The 19786-nt window shown below is 47.1% G+C and overlaps 2 protein-coding genes and 1 long non-coding RNA gene across 8 annotated transcripts in view; 2 read left to right on the top strand and 1 right to left on the bottom strand.

The window, feature by feature from the left end:
- Positions 1 to 14563, top strand: part of LRP4 (LDL receptor related protein 4) — an 85389-nt gene extending 70826 nt beyond the window's left edge. For both annotated transcript variants that reach the window (XM_071744826.1, XM_071744825.1), the window contains exons 19-38: positions 275 to 380; positions 1343 to 1544; positions 1830 to 2019; positions 2235 to 2366; positions 2990 to 3130; positions 3713 to 3799; positions 4012 to 4183; positions 4263 to 4425; positions 4658 to 4883; positions 6270 to 6573; positions 7569 to 7787; positions 8092 to 8226; positions 8453 to 8561; positions 8863 to 9007; positions 9516 to 9629; positions 9891 to 10014; positions 10832 to 10899; positions 11518 to 11605; positions 12108 to 12249; positions 13836 to 14563. In XM_071744826.1, the coding sequence (XP_071600927.1) occupies positions 275 to 380; positions 1343 to 1544; positions 1830 to 2019; positions 2235 to 2366; positions 2990 to 3130; positions 3713 to 3799; positions 4012 to 4183; positions 4263 to 4425; positions 4658 to 4883; positions 6270 to 6573; positions 7569 to 7787; positions 8092 to 8226; positions 8453 to 8561; positions 8863 to 9007; positions 9516 to 9629; positions 9891 to 10014; positions 10832 to 10899; positions 11518 to 11605; positions 12108 to 12249; positions 13836 to 14171 (3203 nt within the window). In that variant the 3' untranslated portion in view covers positions 14172 to 14563. The remainder of the gene's footprint in view (positions 1 to 274; positions 381 to 1342; positions 1545 to 1829; positions 2020 to 2234; positions 2367 to 2989; positions 3131 to 3712; positions 3800 to 4011; positions 4184 to 4262; positions 4426 to 4657; positions 4884 to 6269; positions 6574 to 7568; positions 7788 to 8091; positions 8227 to 8452; positions 8562 to 8862; positions 9008 to 9515; positions 9630 to 9890; positions 10015 to 10831; positions 10900 to 11517; positions 11606 to 12107; positions 12250 to 13835) is intronic.
- Positions 14397 to 18496, bottom strand: LOC139796593 (uncharacterized). The gene is made up of 2 exons (XR_011726066.1): positions 18264 to 18496; positions 14397 to 15280 (listed from the first exon to the last, which is right to left on the bottom strand). It is a non-coding gene; the product is annotated as an uncharacterized lncRNA (long non-coding RNA).
- A 127-nt stretch (positions 18497 to 18623) lies between these two features.
- The window catches only part of CKAP5 (cytoskeleton associated protein 5), a 48867-nt gene continuing 47704 nt past the window's right edge, over positions 18624 to 19786 (top strand). For all 5 annotated transcript variants that reach the window (XM_071744823.1, XM_071744822.1, XM_071744821.1 and 2 more), the window contains exon 1: positions 18624 to 18732. The gene's annotated coding sequence lies outside the window, so the exon portion shown is untranslated. The remainder of the gene's footprint in view (positions 18733 to 19786) is intronic.

Below are 19786 nucleotides of genomic sequence, written 5' to 3'. Positions count from 1 at the left end.
TAGCTGCTCTCTCATGCTTGTATGGATACCATGGGGTCTTAGGAAAGAGCTGGTTCACAAATATACAGGATTCTGCATCAGTGACAGCCACAGGGGTGACTTGAGATCTAATGGAAGGTGATGCTTTGGATCACACTTCTTACCTGTCTTCCAGATGTGAACAGAGATGAGGGGGGGGAAGAATGCATTGTTGTATGGATGTTTTCTGCCTTAGCTCTTGCAGTTCCAGAGGTCTTTGGTCTCTCTCTCTCATTCTCTTTCTTGACTTTTGTAGGAACAGATCGGATAGAGGTCTCCAACACAGATGGGACCATGAGAACTGTTCTAATATGGGAGAACCTGGACAGACCTAGAGATATTGTGGTAGACCCTGTTGGAGGGTGAGAGATTCTTTCCTCTGGGGTGACATGGCAATTCTTGCATATCTAACAACGTTTGGGTTCCTTGGTTTTGTGCTGTCATCTTTCTCTCTGGTGGCATTGTTTTATGTCCTGCCAAAGTCTGAAATTAGACACCTGATTTTGGATGCCAGTGGAACAAGATAATTGCCTGCTGTGCTGTAGAGCTTGCAGGAGCTGGCTGGTGTTTTTGTTTAGTTATTATATCCTCAGGATAAACAAAGGTGTGGTACAAAAATACTGAGAATGAGGCTGTCTAGACCTTTTCTGTTTCTTAATTTCACGTCACTGTTGAATTTGCACTCCATCTCTCTGCTTATCAACTGCAGTTCAGTCAGAAGGATTTCCTCAGGTAAATTACTGCTGATCTCAAGCAAGCTGTAACATTAGTGGCATTTTGGCTTCAAAGCACTGAGTGTGAATCATCAGCTGTGCTATGAAAAGGAAATCTGAGTAGCAGAACAGAAAAAAAGTATTTCAGTAATGGATTTTGCTTTTGAATCATAAGGTCTTGTGGTGCTGCAGATAGGTTGGATAGGAAAGAGCTTGCCAGCCATTGCTTTAGAAGCATTAAAGGTCTTGAATAAAAGTGTGGTCTGCTTTCCTTAAGTGGGTTCCTGGAAGATCAATGCAGCGAGAGTATAAAGGCCAGTGGTGGAGGCTGGTAAATAATTTTTAAATTAATGTTTAATTAAATAACTAGGTTAATTTTTAGGCTTTGAACTATTATCTTGAACTTTTTCCTCCGTGTTGCAGTTAGTCCAGCCTGTGGACAGTAGAAGGTATATACATTTGAGTATAATCTTAGGAACCCAAGTCTAGGCATGAGTACAATATAAGCCTAATGCTGCTTTCTGCTAGGGCCTGAAGGCACCAGGCTCATTTTCTTCTCTGTGACACTAGAAGGATTGCAGGCATTGACTTGTGTCTGGGCTTGTGTTCAGGTTCATGTACTGGACTGACTGGGGAGCCAGCCCCAAAATTGAGCGTGCTGGTATGGATGCTTCCAACCGCTTGGTGATCATTTCCTCCAACCTGACCTGGCCTAATGGCTTGGCCATTGACTACGAGTCACAGCGCCTCTACTGGGCAGATGCAGGCATGAAGACCATCGAGTATGCCAGTCTGGATGGAAGCAACAGGAAGGTAAGGAAGCTCTCTCTGAAGAGAGGCAGTCTGAGCACAGAGTGCTGATGGCCCCTGCCTTTTTTGCCAGTTGAGATTGAAACTTCCAAACCAAGACATGCTGAGCTCCCTTTCATTTGCAAACTGTGTGTGAGGGAGCCTCCTTTTGAGGGCTGATGTTGCCCCACCACTCTCCTTTTTCTGTGACTGTACATCATGATGTTAAGAAGGGAAGAGGGAAGCCTCTTCCCCTTTGTGACTTCTTAATAATGTTTTCTGGGGGGGGGCTTGGGGTAATCTGACCAGGTGCTGATTGGGAGCAATCTGCCTCACCCCTTTGGACTTACTCTTTATGGTGAGAGAATCTACTGGACAGACTGGCAGGCTAAAAGCATCCAGAGTGCAGATAGAAGGACTGGGCAGGCTCGGGAAACACTGCAGGACAATCTGGAGAATCTCATGGATATTCATGTTTTTCACCGGCACAGACCACCAGGTACAGAACTTGCCCCAAGCCACATGGAGCTGAGAGCTTGCTCAGGCTCTGGTATATGTCAACCCTCAATGCCTTCAGTCTCTGGGGGGAATATGAGAGCATGAGAATAACTCTCAGCCTGGTGTTTAAGGGCATTCAAGAGGGCATTTCTGTAGCTGTTGCACCCCTTTTTGTGCCTGTGCTACTGCCTTATCTTCTCATCTTCTTTCCTGTAGTACATACAGCCTGTGAAGTTAACAACGGAGGCTGCAGTCACCTGTGCCTTTTGGCACCTCTTCCAAAAGGTTACAGCTGTACCTGCCCTACTGGGATCAACCTACAATCTGATGGCAAGACCTGCTCCCCTGGTGAGCCCTCTCTGTAGGATTCTCATTGTGGTTTTGTATTGCAGGGATGTTTTGCTCCTGCCTTGTGAGAAAACAGCTTTCACTTCTTTGTGCTTTTCTGCTTTACCTCTTCACAACCCCATTTGATGCCTTTGCCTTCAATTTGAGTGGGGATAACTATGAGGAGACTTGCTGGTAATTGGATTGGTGCAAAAGAATTTTTCTTGAGGTTATGTTGGGCAGTTAAACCAGATGTTATGTTTTTTACTTCTCTGCCCTAATCTTGAGGCAGATTCTTTTTTAAATATGAGGTGCTGTATTCTTTAATAGGTCTGAACACACTCCTTCCATGGACTCTCTTTCTGAGGACTGTGGAAGGCACTTAGCTTCAGCTGTTGTACATCCACTCTTTCTCTGCAGCAGGAAAAGCTGACTCCTAACTCCTATTTCCTGCACATATTAGCAGAAGTAACTCTTACATGAGTGCAGTCCTTTTTTGAGCTTGGATGTAAAAACCCAGTAATACATAGTAAAGATTTTGTACCCAGACTTTCCCTTTTCTACTGGAATGGGTATCACCTCTAGAATGTTCAGTAAATGATGACTCAATTTCTTCCTTGCTGTCCATTTTACACTCTTTGCAGGAATGACCAGCTTTCTGGTCTTTGCCAGAAGGACTGACATCCGGATGGTCTCTCTGGATATTCCCTACTTTGCAGATGTTGTTGTTTCAGTCAATGTCACCATGAAGAATACCATTGCAATTGGAGTGGATCCTCGTGAAGGTCTGAACTTCTTATGTCTGTTTGAAAGGCAGCAAGTGACTTTGTACCTAACTGTCTGAGTAAAGACAAAGCACAGATCTTACTCTAGGTTGTGAGTTGGGGTAGTGTTGTTTTGGGTTTTTTCAAGTAAGTGCTGCAGTCAGGAAAGGAATGTCCTTACAGGAAAACAGAGAAGCCTGATCTTTGTAGAAGAGCTGGCTGGTATATTGAGTGAGGGCCCTGCACATTTTGGATTTAAGAAAGCTTTCCTCCTGCTGAAACCATTTACAGCAGTAATGTCAAGGCTCTGGCTGGGCTGTTCAAGTAAGCTAAACCTCTAAGGCTGTTTGGTTCACAGAATCATGGAATGGTTTAGGTTGGAAGGGGACCTTCAAGGATCCCCCTTGCATGGGCAGGGACACCTCTCCCTAGATCAGGTTACTTCAAGCTCCATCCAACCCAGCCTTGAACATTTCCAGGGATGGGACCTCCACAGCCTCTCTGGGCAACCTGTTGTTTGTTTGTTTGTTTTCTTTTTTTTTTTTTTTTAATTTTGATTTAGTTGTGGGCTTTTAAAAAGTTTGTCTTTCTTCTTCTCCCCAGGAAAGGTTTACTGGTCAGACAGCACACTAAGGAAAATCAGCCGTGCTGCTCTTGATGGCTCACAATTTGAGGACATCATCACCACAGGTAAGAGAGATTCTGGCCTGGGAGACTCTTGCCTCCATGCTGCATAAAAAGAGATTCTCTGATACCCTGATAGAAAAATATTTGCATTTTCAGTGGAAGGGGGAAAACAAAGTCTAAAGCAACTACCTAATGAGGTGCATGAAAGAATACTGGGATTTCACCACTGAGCTGGGAGGTTAAGCAGTGACCAATACAACTTTCTGTTTTCTCAGGTCTGATGACCACAGATGGGCTGGCAGTGGATGCTATTGGCAGGAAGATATATTGGACAGATACAGGAACAAACAGGATTGAAGTGGGCAACCTCGATGGCTCCATGAGGAAAGTCTTAGTCTGGCAGAACCTGGACAGCCCTCGAGCAATAGCTTTGTACCATGAGATGGGGTTAGTGTTGGTAGGAGGCTATTTTGGGATTAGAGCAGGACTGATGAGCTCTGTGTAATGCTTGTTGGCTTTTCCCCAGGTATATGTACTGGACAGACTGGGGGGAGCATGCCAAGCTGGAACGCTCTGGGATGGATGGCTCTGGACGTGTGATGTTGATCAGCAACAACCTGGGCTGGCCTAATGGACTAGCAGTGGATAAAGCTGGGTCCCAGCTGCTCTGGGCTGATGCACACACTGAGGTCTGTTCTTCAGCACTAGTTTGGGGCTTTGGTAGCATAGAGACTGTTTTGAAGCTGTTGAGCAAGGTAGCAGAAGAGCAAGGGGAACATAAGATTTCTGAGAGCTTGGGCTATGGAGAGGGTGGACTTGAATACAGCACTTGCTTAGGCTCTGTTTCCCACTTGATACAGTAATTGCTAGCAAGAGGATCAATGTTTGGAATATGGGGCTGATGTTTACTGTTTTTTTCAGAGGATTGAGGCTGCAGATCTCAATGGTGCCAACCGCCACACGCTGCTGTCTCCAGTGCAACATCCCTATGGCCTCACTCTGCTGGACTCCTACATCTACTGGACTGACTGGCAGACTCGCAGCATTCACAGGGCTGACAAGGACACTGGTGCCAATGTCATTTTGGTGAGGGCAAACCTCCCTGGCCTCATGGACATTCAAGCAGTTGACAGGGCACGGCCCCTCGGTGAGTTGTCAGCAGGTTTCTGTGGTGAATAGGGCAACTCTTCAGAGCTGTCACTGAGAGGGGTCCTTTGGTGTAAGGCATGAGTGATAAGAGTAGCTTCTCAAAAATCAACTTTGCTTCTTCCCTCTTGTTTTTTCACTTCAGTCTGTTTATCCAGCTCCATGGGTTTGGCCTTACTTTATTACTGCATGTATTGGGACCCCCTTCCTATACTGGTTTGCACTGACAACCTCATTTTCACAAAGAGCAGAGCCACTTTCTTAGCAGGACTGAATGAGTCATGCCCTGTTAGGCTTCAGTAGAGTCTACCAGCATTGGACAATTTTCTTTTTTTTTAACTCCAAAAGGCACTCACTCCTTTTAAGCTAGTTGCTGAAACTTTATTTCAAGTTCTAGTAATTTTTTCCCCAGCCATTGCAGGCTTCCTCTTCCTGTCTGCCTCTTCTGTCACTTTGCACTATAAAATCTGGTACTTTAGTTGCTTTTAATATATCAAACTTTCCAACCATTCTGTGCCAGAATCAGAGTCCTTATGTTACTCTGTGGGAAACTAATAGCAGCCCATCTTGCCTCCTTGCTCTTCAGTGGGAATTACTGCTTTGCCCTGTGGCTTTACTTTGCTGAAATTTCCTCCATACATACTTCCACAGATAACTGTGCTGCTTCTCCTGTGGGTAGTAACAGTAGAACATCAGTCTTGACAGTATAACTTCACAATGTAATTTAAAGCTAACCAAAACTCCAGCCCTCATACCCCCACTGTCTTTTTCCCACTCCCTACACCTGTCTTCTGGGCTTACCCCTTCCTAGTAAGTCTATGCTGGGTTGTTGGTTTTTTTTTAAATTAAAATTAACAAACAAACAAAAACCTATAAAAATTTTTAAATTACCCTAATATGTCAGGCACTTTCTGCAGGCTCCTCTGAGGCCTTTGTTTACTTGCCAGTGTGTGCAGTTGAAATAGAAGCTTCTTTGTCAGCCTGGTGCATTTTCACTCTGCTTCCCCACAGGGTTGGATCTTTTCAGCATTACCATTTGCAGCAACATTAAAGCTAAACTGCAGTTGTGTGAATATGTCAGCATTTGGCTGTTGCTTTTTCCATGGGAAAGCTATACTTAGCAAAGAATGCTGGTCAAGTTTTAGCTCCTAGTGCTCCTCCTTCTTTTGTGCCTTCCCGTTCTCCTTGCCCAACCCTGCCCATATCCCCCAGGAATCTTGGAGGGGAGGGAGGAGATCTCTGCATGAAGGGCTGTAGATTCCCAGCAAGGCTGGGTTGGTGAGGGTGAACTCAGCTGCCAGCAAGTTGTGCATGTGTGTAGCCTTTAAAAGAAAGCTTTGGTCTGTGGCTTCAAACACACTTAAACTACACTTACCCTTTTCTAAAGGCTTCAATAAATGCGGAGTTCGTAACGGTGGCTGCTCCCACCTCTGCTTGCCTCACCCAACTGGCTACTCCTGTGCCTGCCCCACTGGCATCCAGCTGAAGAGGGATGAGCAGACATGTGACTCTTCTCCAGAAACCTACCTCCTTTTCTCCAGCCGTGCTTCCATCCGTCGTATCTCGCTGGACACCGGTGACCACACAGATGTCCACATACCTGTTCCTGAGCTAAACAATGTGATTTCTCTGGACTATGATAGTGTGGATGGCAAGATTTACTACACAGATGTATTTCTCGATGTCATCAGGTGGGTGCCAGTCGCCTGCTTGGACAGTGCCCACATCACCTCACTACCTGTGCTGGTTGTAACACAGTGAGCTGTGCAGCTTGCCAGGAAGCTGGGGAGACTGAGATGCTGGCAAGACACCACTACTTATAGAATCATAGAATGGGCCGGGTTGGAAGGGACCTCAGAGATCATCAAGTCCAACCCTTGATCCATTCCTGCTGCAGTTCCCAGCCCATGGCACTGAGTGCCACATCCAGGCTCTTTTGAAATATCTCCAGGGATGGAGAATCCACCCCTTCCCTGGGCAGCCCATTCCAGTGTCTGATCACCCTCTCCATAAAGAAATTCTTTCTAATGTCCAACCTAAACCTCCCCTGGCACAACTTGAGACCTCTTGTGCCCTCTTGTCTTGCTGAGAGTTGCCTGGGAAAAAAGCCCAACCCCCCCTGGCTCCAACCTCCTTTCAGGGAGTTGGAGAGAGTGATGAGGTCTCCCCTGAGCCTCCTCTTCTCCAGCCTCAACACCCCCAGCTCCCTCAGCCCTTCCTCACAGGACTTGTGCTGGATCCCTTCCCAGCCTCCTTGCTCTTCTCTGGACCTGCTCCAGCACCTCAATCTCCTTCCTGAGCTGAGGGGCCCAGAACTGGACACAGGACTCAAGCTGTGGCCTCCCCAGGGCTGAGCACAGGGGCAGAATCCCTTCCCTGGACCTGCTGGCCACGCTGTTCCTGAGCCAGCCCAGGATGCCATTGGCCTTCTTGGCTACCTGGGCACACTGTTGGCTCATGTTCAGCTTCCTGGCAATCCAAAACCTTGTCTTGGGCACAGCACGATGTGTATCACTGAACTGAATGCTGAGGGTGTGTTTCACCTGCTGGAGACTGGGGGGAAAAGGGCATTAGGGAGGCAGCAGTATGAAGTGGCTCTGTGCTTGATGGGGTCACATATGGGAAGTTGAAGGCTTTGTGGGAGCTACCTGTTCCTCACTGCCATTTGTCACTGTTTTCCATCCAGGCGGTCTGATCTGAATGGCAGCAACATGGAGACTGTTATAGGTCAGGGTCTGAAGACTACAGATGGCTTGGCAGTGGATTGGGTTGCAAGGAACCTCTACTGGACAGACACAGGCCGCAATACCATCGAGGTAGCGAGACTGGATGGAAGCTCCAGGAAAGTGCTGATCAATAACAGCCTGGATGAGCCCCGAGCCATTGCTGTCTTTCCCAAGAAGGGGTAGGTATTGGGGTATTGGTGGGGCAGGGAGAAGAGTTGTGCAGAGAGAGATTGGAAGAGAAGGTTGTGGGTAGAAGAAGGGATGTGCTGTGTGTATCTGCAGGTACCAGCAAGCGGCTGGTTCTGAGTGACAGGGATAAAGAGGCAGACAGTGAATTTGGAGGTTGGGCAGATATGTGGGAGAAGCAAGACCACATGATCTTTTTTGAACCTGAAGAATCTGGAAGTTTAATTCATAACTAAAACTTCCATTAGACTTACTGAAATATTCTTTTCTTCTCATACTTGCCTTTTACCGCTTTAGGTACCTCTTCTGGACAGATTGGGGCCACATTGCTAAAATTGAACGGGCAAACTTGGATGGCTCTGATCGTAAAATCCTGATTAATACTGACCTAGGATGGCCCAATGGCTTGACTTTGGATTATGACACGAGGAGGTCAGAGATTTTTCTTACAATTGCATCGGGTTAAGAGATGTAATGAACTTTTATCCTTAGCTTGGTTTATTGGAGTAGCATTGTGGGACTGGGTTTGTTTTTTCTTTTTTTTTTTTTTTTTTTTTTGTCTGATCCATCTTGGCTCATGAATGACTACAAAGTAGTACTTACAAAAATAAAGAGGTATTGTGTAGGTGGAAGCTCACCTCTTTGCCTGTTCCTCCAGGATTTACTGGGTGGATGCACATCTTGATCGATTAGAGAGCTGTGATCTCAATGGAAAGCTACGACAAGTGTTGGTCAGCCAGGTGTCACATCCCTTTGCTCTGACACAGGTAAGATTATTATTTTTTTCCCCACTGTTCTCCTTGGTGTCTTGTTGAGTTTGGAGAGTGGAGCTTGGGGGCAGGAAAGTGCTATAGTCTGGGGAAACCAAGGCAGCTGAGCTCCTCTGTGTACCTAACAAAGGAAGTTTTTCTTAACTCCTGTGAGGTGAAGACAGTCATGTTCTTTATGACAGGAGGGGAAGCAGTTGAAAAGGTGTTTGTCTGAGGCCTTCTGCCATCAGGATGTGTTTTTGATGGGCATCTTTTGTCTGTGCAGCTAAATATGCTAATGACTGATTTTTCTGAGCAGCAGGACAGGTGGATATATTGGACTGACTGGCAAACCAAATCTATCCAGAGAGTGGACAAATACTCTGGGCGGAACAAAGAGACAATCCTAGCCAATGTTGAAGGACTGATGGATATCATTGTGGTTTCCCCTCAGAGACAGACAGGTAAATAGTTGGACCTTGATTCAGGCAAATTCTGTCTGCAGACAGAAAGAACTCTGGAGCTGTGGTGCTACTGTAGATGTGAAGTGATCACCTTCCTTGTGGAATCCTTTCTTGTACTCACTGTTAATGCATCTTCCCAGGGCACATTTCTTGCCTGCCTGTGATGTTTCAGTCAAGTACACCTCCACAGTGTTCTGTTCCAGCTCTGATTAGCAAATGTCAGTTTCTGTGCTGTTCATCTGACATTTTTAAAAAACAGAATGTGAGCTTTTTGTGGAGTATAATGGAATCTAATGATTTCCAGTGCTTTCCTTTCAATACTGCCCTAATCTTACCAGTACCTGGCTGTTGTCATCACAGATGCAGTCAGATGAAGGGCATGCATCAGGGGGTAGTAAGTTGCTGGATTTCTGGGAACAATTATTGGCTGAGCCAGAAAGAAGGTTATTGCTCTTAGCTTCTACCTGGTAATCTGCAACACATTTAGAAAACTGCTTGTTCCTTCCAGGTACTAATGCTTGTGGAGTGAACAATGGAGGCTGCACTCACCTCTGCTTTGCCAGGGCTTCTGACTTTGTCTGTGCGTGTCCAGATGAACCAGATGGGCGTCCCTGTTCTACTGGTGAGTTTGCTGAGTGTCACTGGGGTAGTAACTCCCCCTGCCACTACTTATGCAGTGGCAACCAGCACATCTGGAGCTCTCTACTGTATAAAAACTCATGCAGAGTCATATACTGGAAGTGAGGCAGCTGTGAGCCTTCTTCTGTGCTGGCTGGGTTTGAGATGGAAGAGCTTCTCGTACAGGACACTTCAGAACCTTTTATAGCTTACCAGACTGTCTCATAAAGTTGGCATCCTGATTGTTTGTTTTGTTTTTTTCTAGATCCTGGTGTGGTACCCCCCGGTCCCGAACCTACTAGAGTAAGTGAGAGAAGTCAGACACCACCTGGCAGAGTGGGTACCTCAACAGCAAAACCTCTCACATCTCTGGAAGCAGTGGAAGGAAAGTAAGTGTTCTTGTGCTCTTGGAATTGGGGTGTGAAAATCACAGCTTGTGCAAGGTGCAACATGCAAGCCCCCTCTGGTTGACATCATCCAAATGTACCCCTCCCTGGCCAAGAGGCTGTTGCTTTAATTCACTGAGGCATCTCAGACATGACTTGGGCATCTGAGGAAGTGGTTCTGCCCTGGCCTCAAAGGGATAGCTAGTTTGGGGCAGATCAGAACCTTTGCAGCTCTAACATTTAAATTACAATGCAGGTAGTTAAGAGACTTTTTTTCTGCTGATTCCCTACAGCCTGTTATTCCTACTGTCCAGGAAAAAACTATGTTCTGTAATAAATATAGCTGGGTTATTTACAAGGCAAAACTTGCACTTTGTCCAATATGATGTATTGGACAAAGATCTTTGTGCTGACTGTGGGTTGTTCTGATTTTTGATTCAGCATCAATGCTGTGTACTGTTATATAGGCATATGTGTGTACCTGAGAGGTGAATCTGGAATGACTCAGCTACAAATGTATAGCAGACCTATATTTGATGTGTCGCCACACAGAGGTTTATATATATATGTATATAGTCCTCTCCTCTAGATACAGAAAGATACTGAAGAAGAGGTTGTGTTGGGTTGGATTGGTTGGGTTGATCTTCAGAGGTCCCTTCCAAACCCTGACAGTCTGTGATTTCTGAAGAGAAAAGAAGGTTCCTGTTGTTGAACTGGGAAATGGAAGGGATATCAGTGGTAGCTCATCCCACCCTTTCTGTTGATACCTTTGATACTGTTGATACTATTTTGAGTAATTATCTGTCCTTCTGTCATTCAGCTGCTCTGACAAAGATGCTAGGCGAGGTTTGTGTGCCCATTCCAATGAGGCAGTGTTGGCAACCATGGGTGAGTTCCTTTTCTTTAACTCTTCTCCACCTGAGTTATTCCTCCAGATGTGCCCAGGGAATTCCAGTCCATAGTGTTTGAAACTGCAGTTTCTGAAGCTCAGACCTGAATTACTCAAATGCCCTCTGAGCAGAGCAAAGTGTGTCATAAGGATGAACCTTAGTCATAGCCATTCATTAGCCCACATGGGGACTTGTCCAAGTGACACTTTGGGTTGAAAAATAGCTGTTTTCTTTCATCCCATGTCTCATCCTTTGGGCTCTTCCCATTAATGATGCACTTCTTCACCATTCCCTTTGTGTTTAGTTGAGGATGGTTGAGTAGGGTAATTGTTCCCCACTGCAAGCTGTCAGCAAGTGGGTCTGACTCACCCTTATCCAACCCCATTACAAATATCTTGATGCTCCTTGGTTTGCTGGGGTCTTGGTGGGAGGAGTGGTTATCATATGTTGGGTTTAATTTGAAGCCAGACAAAACCCTGTGATAAACCTTGGTGTGCTGACACTTTATTTCACATACTTCTGTGAGGTATGAAACCTGTGTATTGGGTATTACACCAAGGTCAGTATTATCCAGTGGAAGTAGAGTGCATAAATTACCTTTGCTGTTCACTTTCAGGAGAAGGACTGCATGTCAGCTACATTATTGGAGGTCTTCTTAGCATCTTGTTTATTTTGCTGCTTACTGCTGCTTTAATTATATATAGGTAAGTGATTTTTTTTCCCCTCTCCTGGTCAGTAGTGAAAATCTAGGCTTGTAGGAGAAGAAAGCTCCTGAAAGCACTTAATCTTTCTTTATTGTTACTGAACAATCCCTTTGCTCTCCATTAAAAGCACTGCTTGATGACTATTTGCAAGGTTTGTGTCCTGTGCCTTTGGAGTGTTGGGCATGCAAGTCTACTATTGGAAGCCTAATTGACCACATTTGCTGCAGACTTTATGAATTATGGACAGAAATCTGAGATAGTTCATGTCTCAGTACCTGTGTGAGCTCATGTGCTTTCTGCCAGCAAACTTCACCAGTTCCTGCCAGTATAGCTTTTATGGTGGCAGTGCCTTGTACTGGTAGTTGAACAGCCAGGTGAAGGCAGCGTTATCTCTCTTGAGGGTCAGTGAAGATTGCTGAAGCTTTCTGCTCACTGAGCACTCAGGAACTTTTTATCCTGGCAGTAGGGCCCTGTGTCTTTTCTGACAGTTCTCTCTCTTTAGGCACAGTAAATCCAAGTTCACAGACCCTGCCTTGGGCAACCTCACCTACAGTAACCCCTCATACCGAACATCTACCCAGGAGGTGAAGATAGAAGCAATTCCCAAACCAGCCATGTACAACCAGTTGTGCTATAAGAAAGAGGTAAGAGCTGCTACTAAGCAGATGGGAGCCCACCTCAAGCTCTTGTTAAGCATCACAGGTCTTATGTGAAAATCTTACAACTTGTCAGCATTTATTTCTAGGATATAGGAGGACAGGTTCCACTCAGACTCCTATGGAGATGAACTGGCAGCACTTCTTCCCCAGTGAGCTGGAGTGAATTAGACCTGTCTGTAGTGCTCTGCTTCTTTCCCTCTCCCACAGTGTCTTGTGTTTTGTTTGCACTGGGTGCTGACCCTCAAAGTGCAGGAGTCAAAGGGAATTGTCCTCTTTGGACATGGTCCTGGTTAGTGACTGTTACACCAAGGTTGCTTTTTACAGTTTCCAAGGAAACTAGGCAGCTAGAAGGGGTTTGGGATCAGGAACCTGCATGGCTCCTGGCTCTGCACTGCCTGGAAGGGGTGGGATAGGGAGAGAACTGGAGCCCTTATCAAATGGAGCATTTGAAAGGCCCTGCAGAGGTCTGCTCTGTGTACACTGGATGGAAAGGTTTAATATGATATCTTGCAGCACTTAGTTTCTCTTTTGTTTTCTCCTCAGAAGCTTTCTTATCACTCAGATAGCTTCTCGTCTTCCCTCTTCTGATTTCCGTTCACATCCTCACGTCAGGTATCACTGCTCTGTATGTTTGCTCCCATCTCCCTCACTCAAGCTCTGTTGTGTGGCTAAAGCACTGTCCCTTACTAATTGCTCTTTCTTGGTTTTTTTCCCCTGCTTTTATGTTCCTAAACCAGCTCTACTGTCTATCAGGAAAGTATAGGCAATTTTCTATGACAGATCCTTTGGTCTTTGCTTTGGCTTCTCAATATTCAGTATGTGACATTTGGGAGAGATAATTTCTGTAGGACTATTTGTTAGATCTCTTAGTTCATCTATAGCAGGGATCACAACAAGATTTATGCAGAGGAGAATTTTGGAGGAAAGTCCCTGTCTTTGCTTTTCAAAGTTGCTGTCCAGTAGATCTGCCAAACTTTGCTGCCATTTTAGCCCTATCTACTTACAGGTAAACCAGTATTATTTATGTGGGAATCTTAATAATTTCCATTTTTCTCTTAATTCTGCTTCTCCTAAATATACCCAAGTATGTTTCTCCACACCCTCCACTCTTAGGGTTAGATCAGATGTTCTAATGCTCCTTATTTGTCAGTGAGTTAGATAGATTTCACCTCTTTAATCTCAGTGTGGTCCCTTTAGCCTCTGTTCATTGTTTTTGTTTCCCTATAATCTCCTTTCCTGCTATCACTGTGAGACTGGGACTCAACAATGGTATTCCTTCAGTGTTGCTCTTACTCCCTGATGCTGGTGAACTAGAAAAGCCAGCTCATCCTCATTCCCCTTCTGTGATTTGAAGGCTCCTGGAGTTTGGAATGAGAGATTTTTCATTAAGGAGGATTCATCTGAGGGTGGTGAAGAACTGAAGGGAAACTTAGGATGGGTTCTGCCATTGTGACAGCCAGATCCAATGGCTTTTTGTCTGCTTCACTGTCTGCGTTCCAGCTCTGCTTTGCTCTTTGCTATGTTTTCCTGGGTTTTTGGGTTTTTTTTTCATTCATCTTTCTGCTTCCTAGACTGGTCCTGACCACAGCTACACCAAGGAGAAGATCAAAATTGTGGAGGGGATATGCCTTTTATCCAGTGATGATTCCGAGTGGGATGACCTTAAGCAGATCCGGAGCTCCCGAGGAGGAATTCTCCGGGACCATGTCTGCATGAAGACAGACACAGTCTCCATCCAGGCCAGCTCTGGCTCACTGGATGACACCGAAACTGAGCAGCTGCTCCAGGAAGAACAGTCTGAATGCAGCAGTGTTCACACAGCAGCAGCAACTCCTGAACGGTGTGGCTCACTCCCAGACACAGGCTGGAAACACCAACGCAAGCCCTCCACAGAGAGCGAGGTCTAAAGTACACACACACAACTTTGGAAATGCTCGTAGCCTCCCCAGCCTCTGCTCTGCACAAAACCAGACAGGACTCTGCCTGCTAGGCAAGGAGGGGCACAGAGACCAGCCTCTCCTGTGAGGGGCCCAGAGACTGTGCCTGCCTTTCAGCAAGGAGCTTGGACAGCTGTGCTTTGTGGTTGGAGAAGGGAGGGTGGGTGGGTTGGAACCCAGAGAGACCCTTTCGGCTCATTTTCACCGTCTGTGGTTTATTTATATGTTCCTTTTTCCTGAAAGCTGCCACATTAACTTCTGCAGTGACCCCTCTGGCCCAAATCTGGTTCAGATTCTGTGTTCTCTGTCAACCTGCAAGTCCTGTGCCATCCAGCTCACAGTCAATGCCCATGAACACAGCAGAGCTGCCTCATTGCTGGCTCCTGGTCACAGAAGTTCCCCATGTCATTCCAGCACTAGCAGTACTCTTCAAGGCTTTGTGATGAGGGGTCTCTGTCTTGAGAGAGAGGTCTTGGAATAGATGGGGTATACTTTGGGGCTCCAAGGGACAGTGACACAGCATCAGGTAACCTTTTAAGGGCATAAAGAGGGTAACCATAGTTGCTGTGATTCTCTTCACGAGAGCATCACTGCTTACTTTCCCAGCTGCTTGTGAAAAACTTCAAGGAATGCTCAGATGGGAGCACTGCGTCTGTTGCTGGCAATGGACACTGCTCCTGTTCTCCCCTTTCCTGTTAAAACATGTTTTACGCTCTGGAAAAACAAGAGGCAGCAAACAGCCCTTTCAGAACAGCTCCCTGTGGGCACTGGAGTCAGAGTGCTCTGCTTGAGGGAAGAAGAGAATGGTTTTGTTCTTAGTGCTGCAGAGCTAATGGGAGGAAATGGAGCTCAGTGAGACCTAAAAATTCTGCTCTTGCCTTTGCATAACTGATATTTAAAAAAAGGAAATTTGCCAAGTCCCCACCAGTCCCAGTTCTGCAAGGTCCTAATTGGTTTGGTCATAGGGCCCATTGATTACCTTAGTGAGGGAGAAGAGAGAATTCCTAGGTCGAGTCTTTCCCAGGGGATTGCTCAGTGCTGACAGTTCAAAACTGTTTTATTACCAGAGCCCATTTGACCTAGAATAGGAGACAAAAATCAGGGAGCTGTAAGGGCCATTTTAAAATAGTTGTTTATCAGATAGAATTGCACTTCAAGCTCTTCTGTTACCACAAAATAGTTCTCCTTGCAGAGTCATTTTTCCATCAGCTGCCCGAGCTTCAGTTGTTCTCTGTCCTTCAAGGCTTTTACCCCTAGAGGGTGTAGTCTTACCCTTGCATTTACACCCCAGCAGCATCTGGACTTGGGGCTTGCATGCTCCCAAGGACTGTCACCACATTTTCTGAGTCTCTTGTCATCTGTTTGTTCAGAGGAAAAAAAAAAAGATGGAGAAAATACCTCTTGATGCTTCTTCAGAAATTAAATTTACATTAAGCCTTCAAGTCATATGGATGCCATTATGGTAAAATATTAGGTGTTAGGCCAGATACCTGGAAGCAGAACTTTACAGTGAAGATTTTTCATGGCAAACTCTTGTAACCTCTTTATCTCCTGGGAAGAGGTCAATTACATTCCCACCCGTGGTATACAGAGAGCAAAGCATACATTAAGGGTGTGGGGAGGGTGGATCTCCCCTCCCATGTTTTTCCAGCTGGTAAAAAAAAAAAAAAAAAAATGGAAATCCATCCTACTCTGCTCTAATCCTGTTGATATACTAACAGTCCTGCTACCCCTGAAAAACAGCAGTTGCCAGTGGGTTGGCTGTACTTTCTACAGCAGAAGCAGCTTTGCAGAAAGGGGAGGGTTACAGCTTTGATCTGGCTAGGTGGTTTGAAACCCTGTCCATAGCTGCACCACTGGGCTGACTGGTCTCTATTCCTGTGGAAAATGAACTGGAGCTAAGGCTTGGAAATTTCCCTGTGTTTATGTTCCCTACTTCCAGATTGATTTTTTTTTTTTAAATTAGATTTTTATTTAATTATTTATTTGATTGACTCCAGCCTGGGAAGCATTTTTTTTGTTGGGCAGAGGCACTTTTGGATTGAGGTGTGGACTCGACTGGCAAATGAGAAAGGAGTGTGGATCACTGACATGGACCTTGCCTGTCCCAGCTGACTCGGGCAGGGACAACACCAGAGGGCTCAAGTATAGGCAGAAGAATAGATTTGAACAGAAACCATGTGCAAGGGCAGGGGCATCAGAGCTGGGAGAGAGTGAGTGGATGGGGAGGAAGGCTCTGGCTTCTAGGAGAGCGAGGTTTCTTTGGGGTTTTGGGTGGCTTTGTGTTGTTTTGGGGTTTTTTTGCCCCATTAGCTTATGTGAGTGTGCACCAAAATCCTGAGGTGGGACAGGGGTGAAGGGAAACATCTGCCCAGACCTGTCACTTGAGGCTCAGTCAGCCTGTCAAAAATAATCACTTAATTGAGTTGTAAGCTGCAGAATGGAAAGGAAATCCCAGTCAGTCCTCTCAACAGCACACAGTGCTTGTCATCTCCACCTTGATAAAAACTCTGCTGCTTCTTAGAAGGACCCTGTACACTCCAGCCTAACAACCATTCATAACAGCTCTCTGCCCCCTTCCTCAAATGCTTATGGTGAAAAGGAGTGACAAAATGTTCCACAGCCTCTCCTCTCTCAGTGGGGTGGGCAGAAATGAGTTTCTTTTTTGCTAGAGACAGACTTGGTGAGATGCTGCCGAGGTGGGTGTGTCATGGTGCCCCATTCTGGAGAAGAGAAGACCCTTGTTGCACTTAGGATATTAAGAATGTAGAAAGGCCCCTGGGGGATGATCTCTTGAGCACTGATTTACTGTGTAAAAAGAAAAACCTCTCTCCTGTCTGTCCTGAGCTAACGTAAGTGATTTCCCTGTGTTCCTGTGTAATGGTTTTAACGTTACTCACTGGAGACATTGGACTTTCTGGAGTTATTTAACCACTGTGTTCAGTATTTTAGGGGTTGATGATAATTTAATATAAATTTAGCTTTTCTTAACCACTCTGCCTGGCTTTTGGTTGTGAATCACGCATGTTATTTGAACGCCCCTTTGAAAGGGGAGCTCCCAGAACCGTTTGCTCAGAACCCCAACTTTGCTTCATTTGAGAGGAGCAAGAAGGTAGGAATGGGTCTGGGTTCTGTTGATTTTTAACACATGATTTTTGTGTCGAGAGCCAAACATCCACAGTCATACACTTTTGTAAATTCCTGTAAGAATTTTGTAAATTCTTACCCTGCCCCCACCCTGCTTTTTTTCCCCTTCTTTTTAACATTTTAACGTGGGGAAGGCCGAATATATTCCTGTTTTTGGAAAGTATTAGGACTGTAGTCATCTTGAGCCTCTGCCCAGTGCAAAAAGAAAAGTCTGAGGAAGAGCTAAGGGGTTTTGCTCAAGATCCCCTTACGTTTTTTTTTAATCATTGAAAGTTTAAGTGTTGCAAAAGGCTGAATAATGCATGAAACATGCACTAATAACTGACAATGCAGAACTGGTACTCATCTTGTAGCCTCTTTGCCCCTTTCTGATGAAAGCAGGACCAGAACCGTTTTAAGACGTTTTGGCTTTATTCCTGCTCATTTCACTTAAAACACAGAAGTGCAGAAGTGATTTCACTGAGGTTATGTAAAAACAAAAATCACTTTAATCAAATCGATGGTGCTCACAGGGCGTGGTGGGGTAGAGATTACAAGATTAAGCAGGGTTTTGACAGCACTCTCTCGCCCCTTGCCTTCCATTTTGATCACCCCCAAGACTTCCCCTTCGCTTTCTTCATCTGAAATGAAGAAACAAACACACAGAACCCCAAACCCACGGCTGCTCCTGGCACACCCACGAGTGGTATGAAAGGTGTCAGGAAATTCACGGCCACACGCCTGGAGCTGGGGGGTTCCCGTCCCCTGAGCGCACCCAGGGCCCCCCTGTTCTCCTCCTCGCCCCTTTCCCGCCCTTTTTCTGGCACAGCCGCCGCTACCCCTACCCCTTCCTCAGAAGACGGCGGCTTCTGCGGCCCAGCACGGCCGCCACCGGGGCCGGGCACCGGGGTCCCCGCCGCTCCCCACCCTCCTCACCGCAGACACGGCGACTGCCGCGGGTCCCGGCTGTGCCCCCTCGGTACCGCGGGCTCCTTCCCGGTACCGATGGAGCGGAGGGAGGGACAGGGCACACACACACACACACACACACACACACACACACACACACACACACACACACACACACACACACACACACACACACACACACACACACACACACACACACACACACACACACACACACACACACACACACACACACACACACAGGGCCCTGCCCGCTGCCCCGGGAGCTGCCGGCAGCGGCCACCGGGAAACGCGGGGCCCGGGTCACGGTTGCCGGATTCAAACCGACCAATCAGGAGAGCGGGGGGGCGGTGCGAGTGGGGCCGCCGCGGGCCAATGGGCACCGAGGATACTGGGAGGTGCGAGCGGTGTTAGCGATTTCAAACCCCGCTGAGGAGCGGCCGGACACTCGCCGCGCCGACCCGCCGGGGCACAGGTGAGAGCCGCTCTCGGTGTCCCCTACCCCACTGCGGGCTCCGCTCCTTCCTCCCTTCCCCGCCGGGGCCGCAGGAGGGGCGGGAAAGGCTTCTCTCCGCTGCTGGGCCTCCGCCTCACAGGGGAGTGGGCGGAGGCACGGTCCCCAGCGGTGCTGACATCTCAGCGGGAGCCTCCCGGTCCCACCGGCTTCGCCTGCGGCTCTTCCCGTGGCTGCTGGGGTTGTGGCCGCTGAGGGCGGGAGGCCGCGGCCTGCTCCGCGCTGTGGGGGCTTGGGGAGCGGCGCTGGCCTAGGCCGGGCGAGGGGCGCTCGGGCCTGCAGGGAGCGGCGGCTTTGGGCCGCTCCGCTGAGCTCCCTTCCCTCTTTCGTGCCACCACTGTGGGCCCAGGGGTGGTGGGGAGATGCTGGGGCCGTGCTTGTGAGGCGGGATGCTGTGTGAGCCCGGGCACGGGTGAGGGAGCCGGGCTCGGCCTCTCCATGACGCCCCTTAGCAGAGAGAGGGAGGGACCTGGCGTCTTCTGTGCCCCGACCGTGCGGTTCAGAGGGCTGCGTGCTGGATTACTTTGCCTTTTAAAGTGAGCTGGGGAAGATGTTCCCTGAGGTGATTCTCATCCTGGAATGGAAATTCATGAGCTCATCTCCATATCTGCAGCTCTGTTGTTGAGCGCAGGTGTTGGTCTCGGGTCTCCAGGGTCCCTCCCCAGGAGGTGCTTTCTACTGAATCTTCTCGTGTATGTGACTGTAGAGGTGTCTGGACAGGATTGTGTGTCCCCTGTACCGTAGTCCCCTCACCTTTCTATTTCATTTGATTTTGCTTCTGAGTCAGGGTCTTCTGATTCTTCTTGAGATAGTAGCTTTCAGGTTGATGTGTAGGGGTTTTTCCTCCTGAATTTGGACCTCCAAACCAGTGTGTTGAGTAGCAGAGGCTGAGGAATAAAGCTTGTGTCCAGCTCACCTGGACTCTATTCTAAAGATAAAATAATAAAATTTTTTAAATCTGCTGCAATTTTTGGTGTGTGTCGGTGATCAAATTATGTTGCACTTTTTCTTTTTT

The sequence above is a fragment of the Heliangelus exortis genome, chromosome 5 (genome assembly GCF_036169615.1).
Source record: "Heliangelus exortis chromosome 5, bHelExo1.hap1, whole genome shotgun sequence".
NCBI classification, from domain to species: domain Eukaryota; kingdom Metazoa; phylum Chordata; class Aves; order Apodiformes; family Trochilidae; genus Heliangelus; species Heliangelus exortis.
The sequence above is the reverse complement of the archived record's forward strand: the minus strand, read 5'-3'. Positions and strand labels throughout refer to the sequence as shown.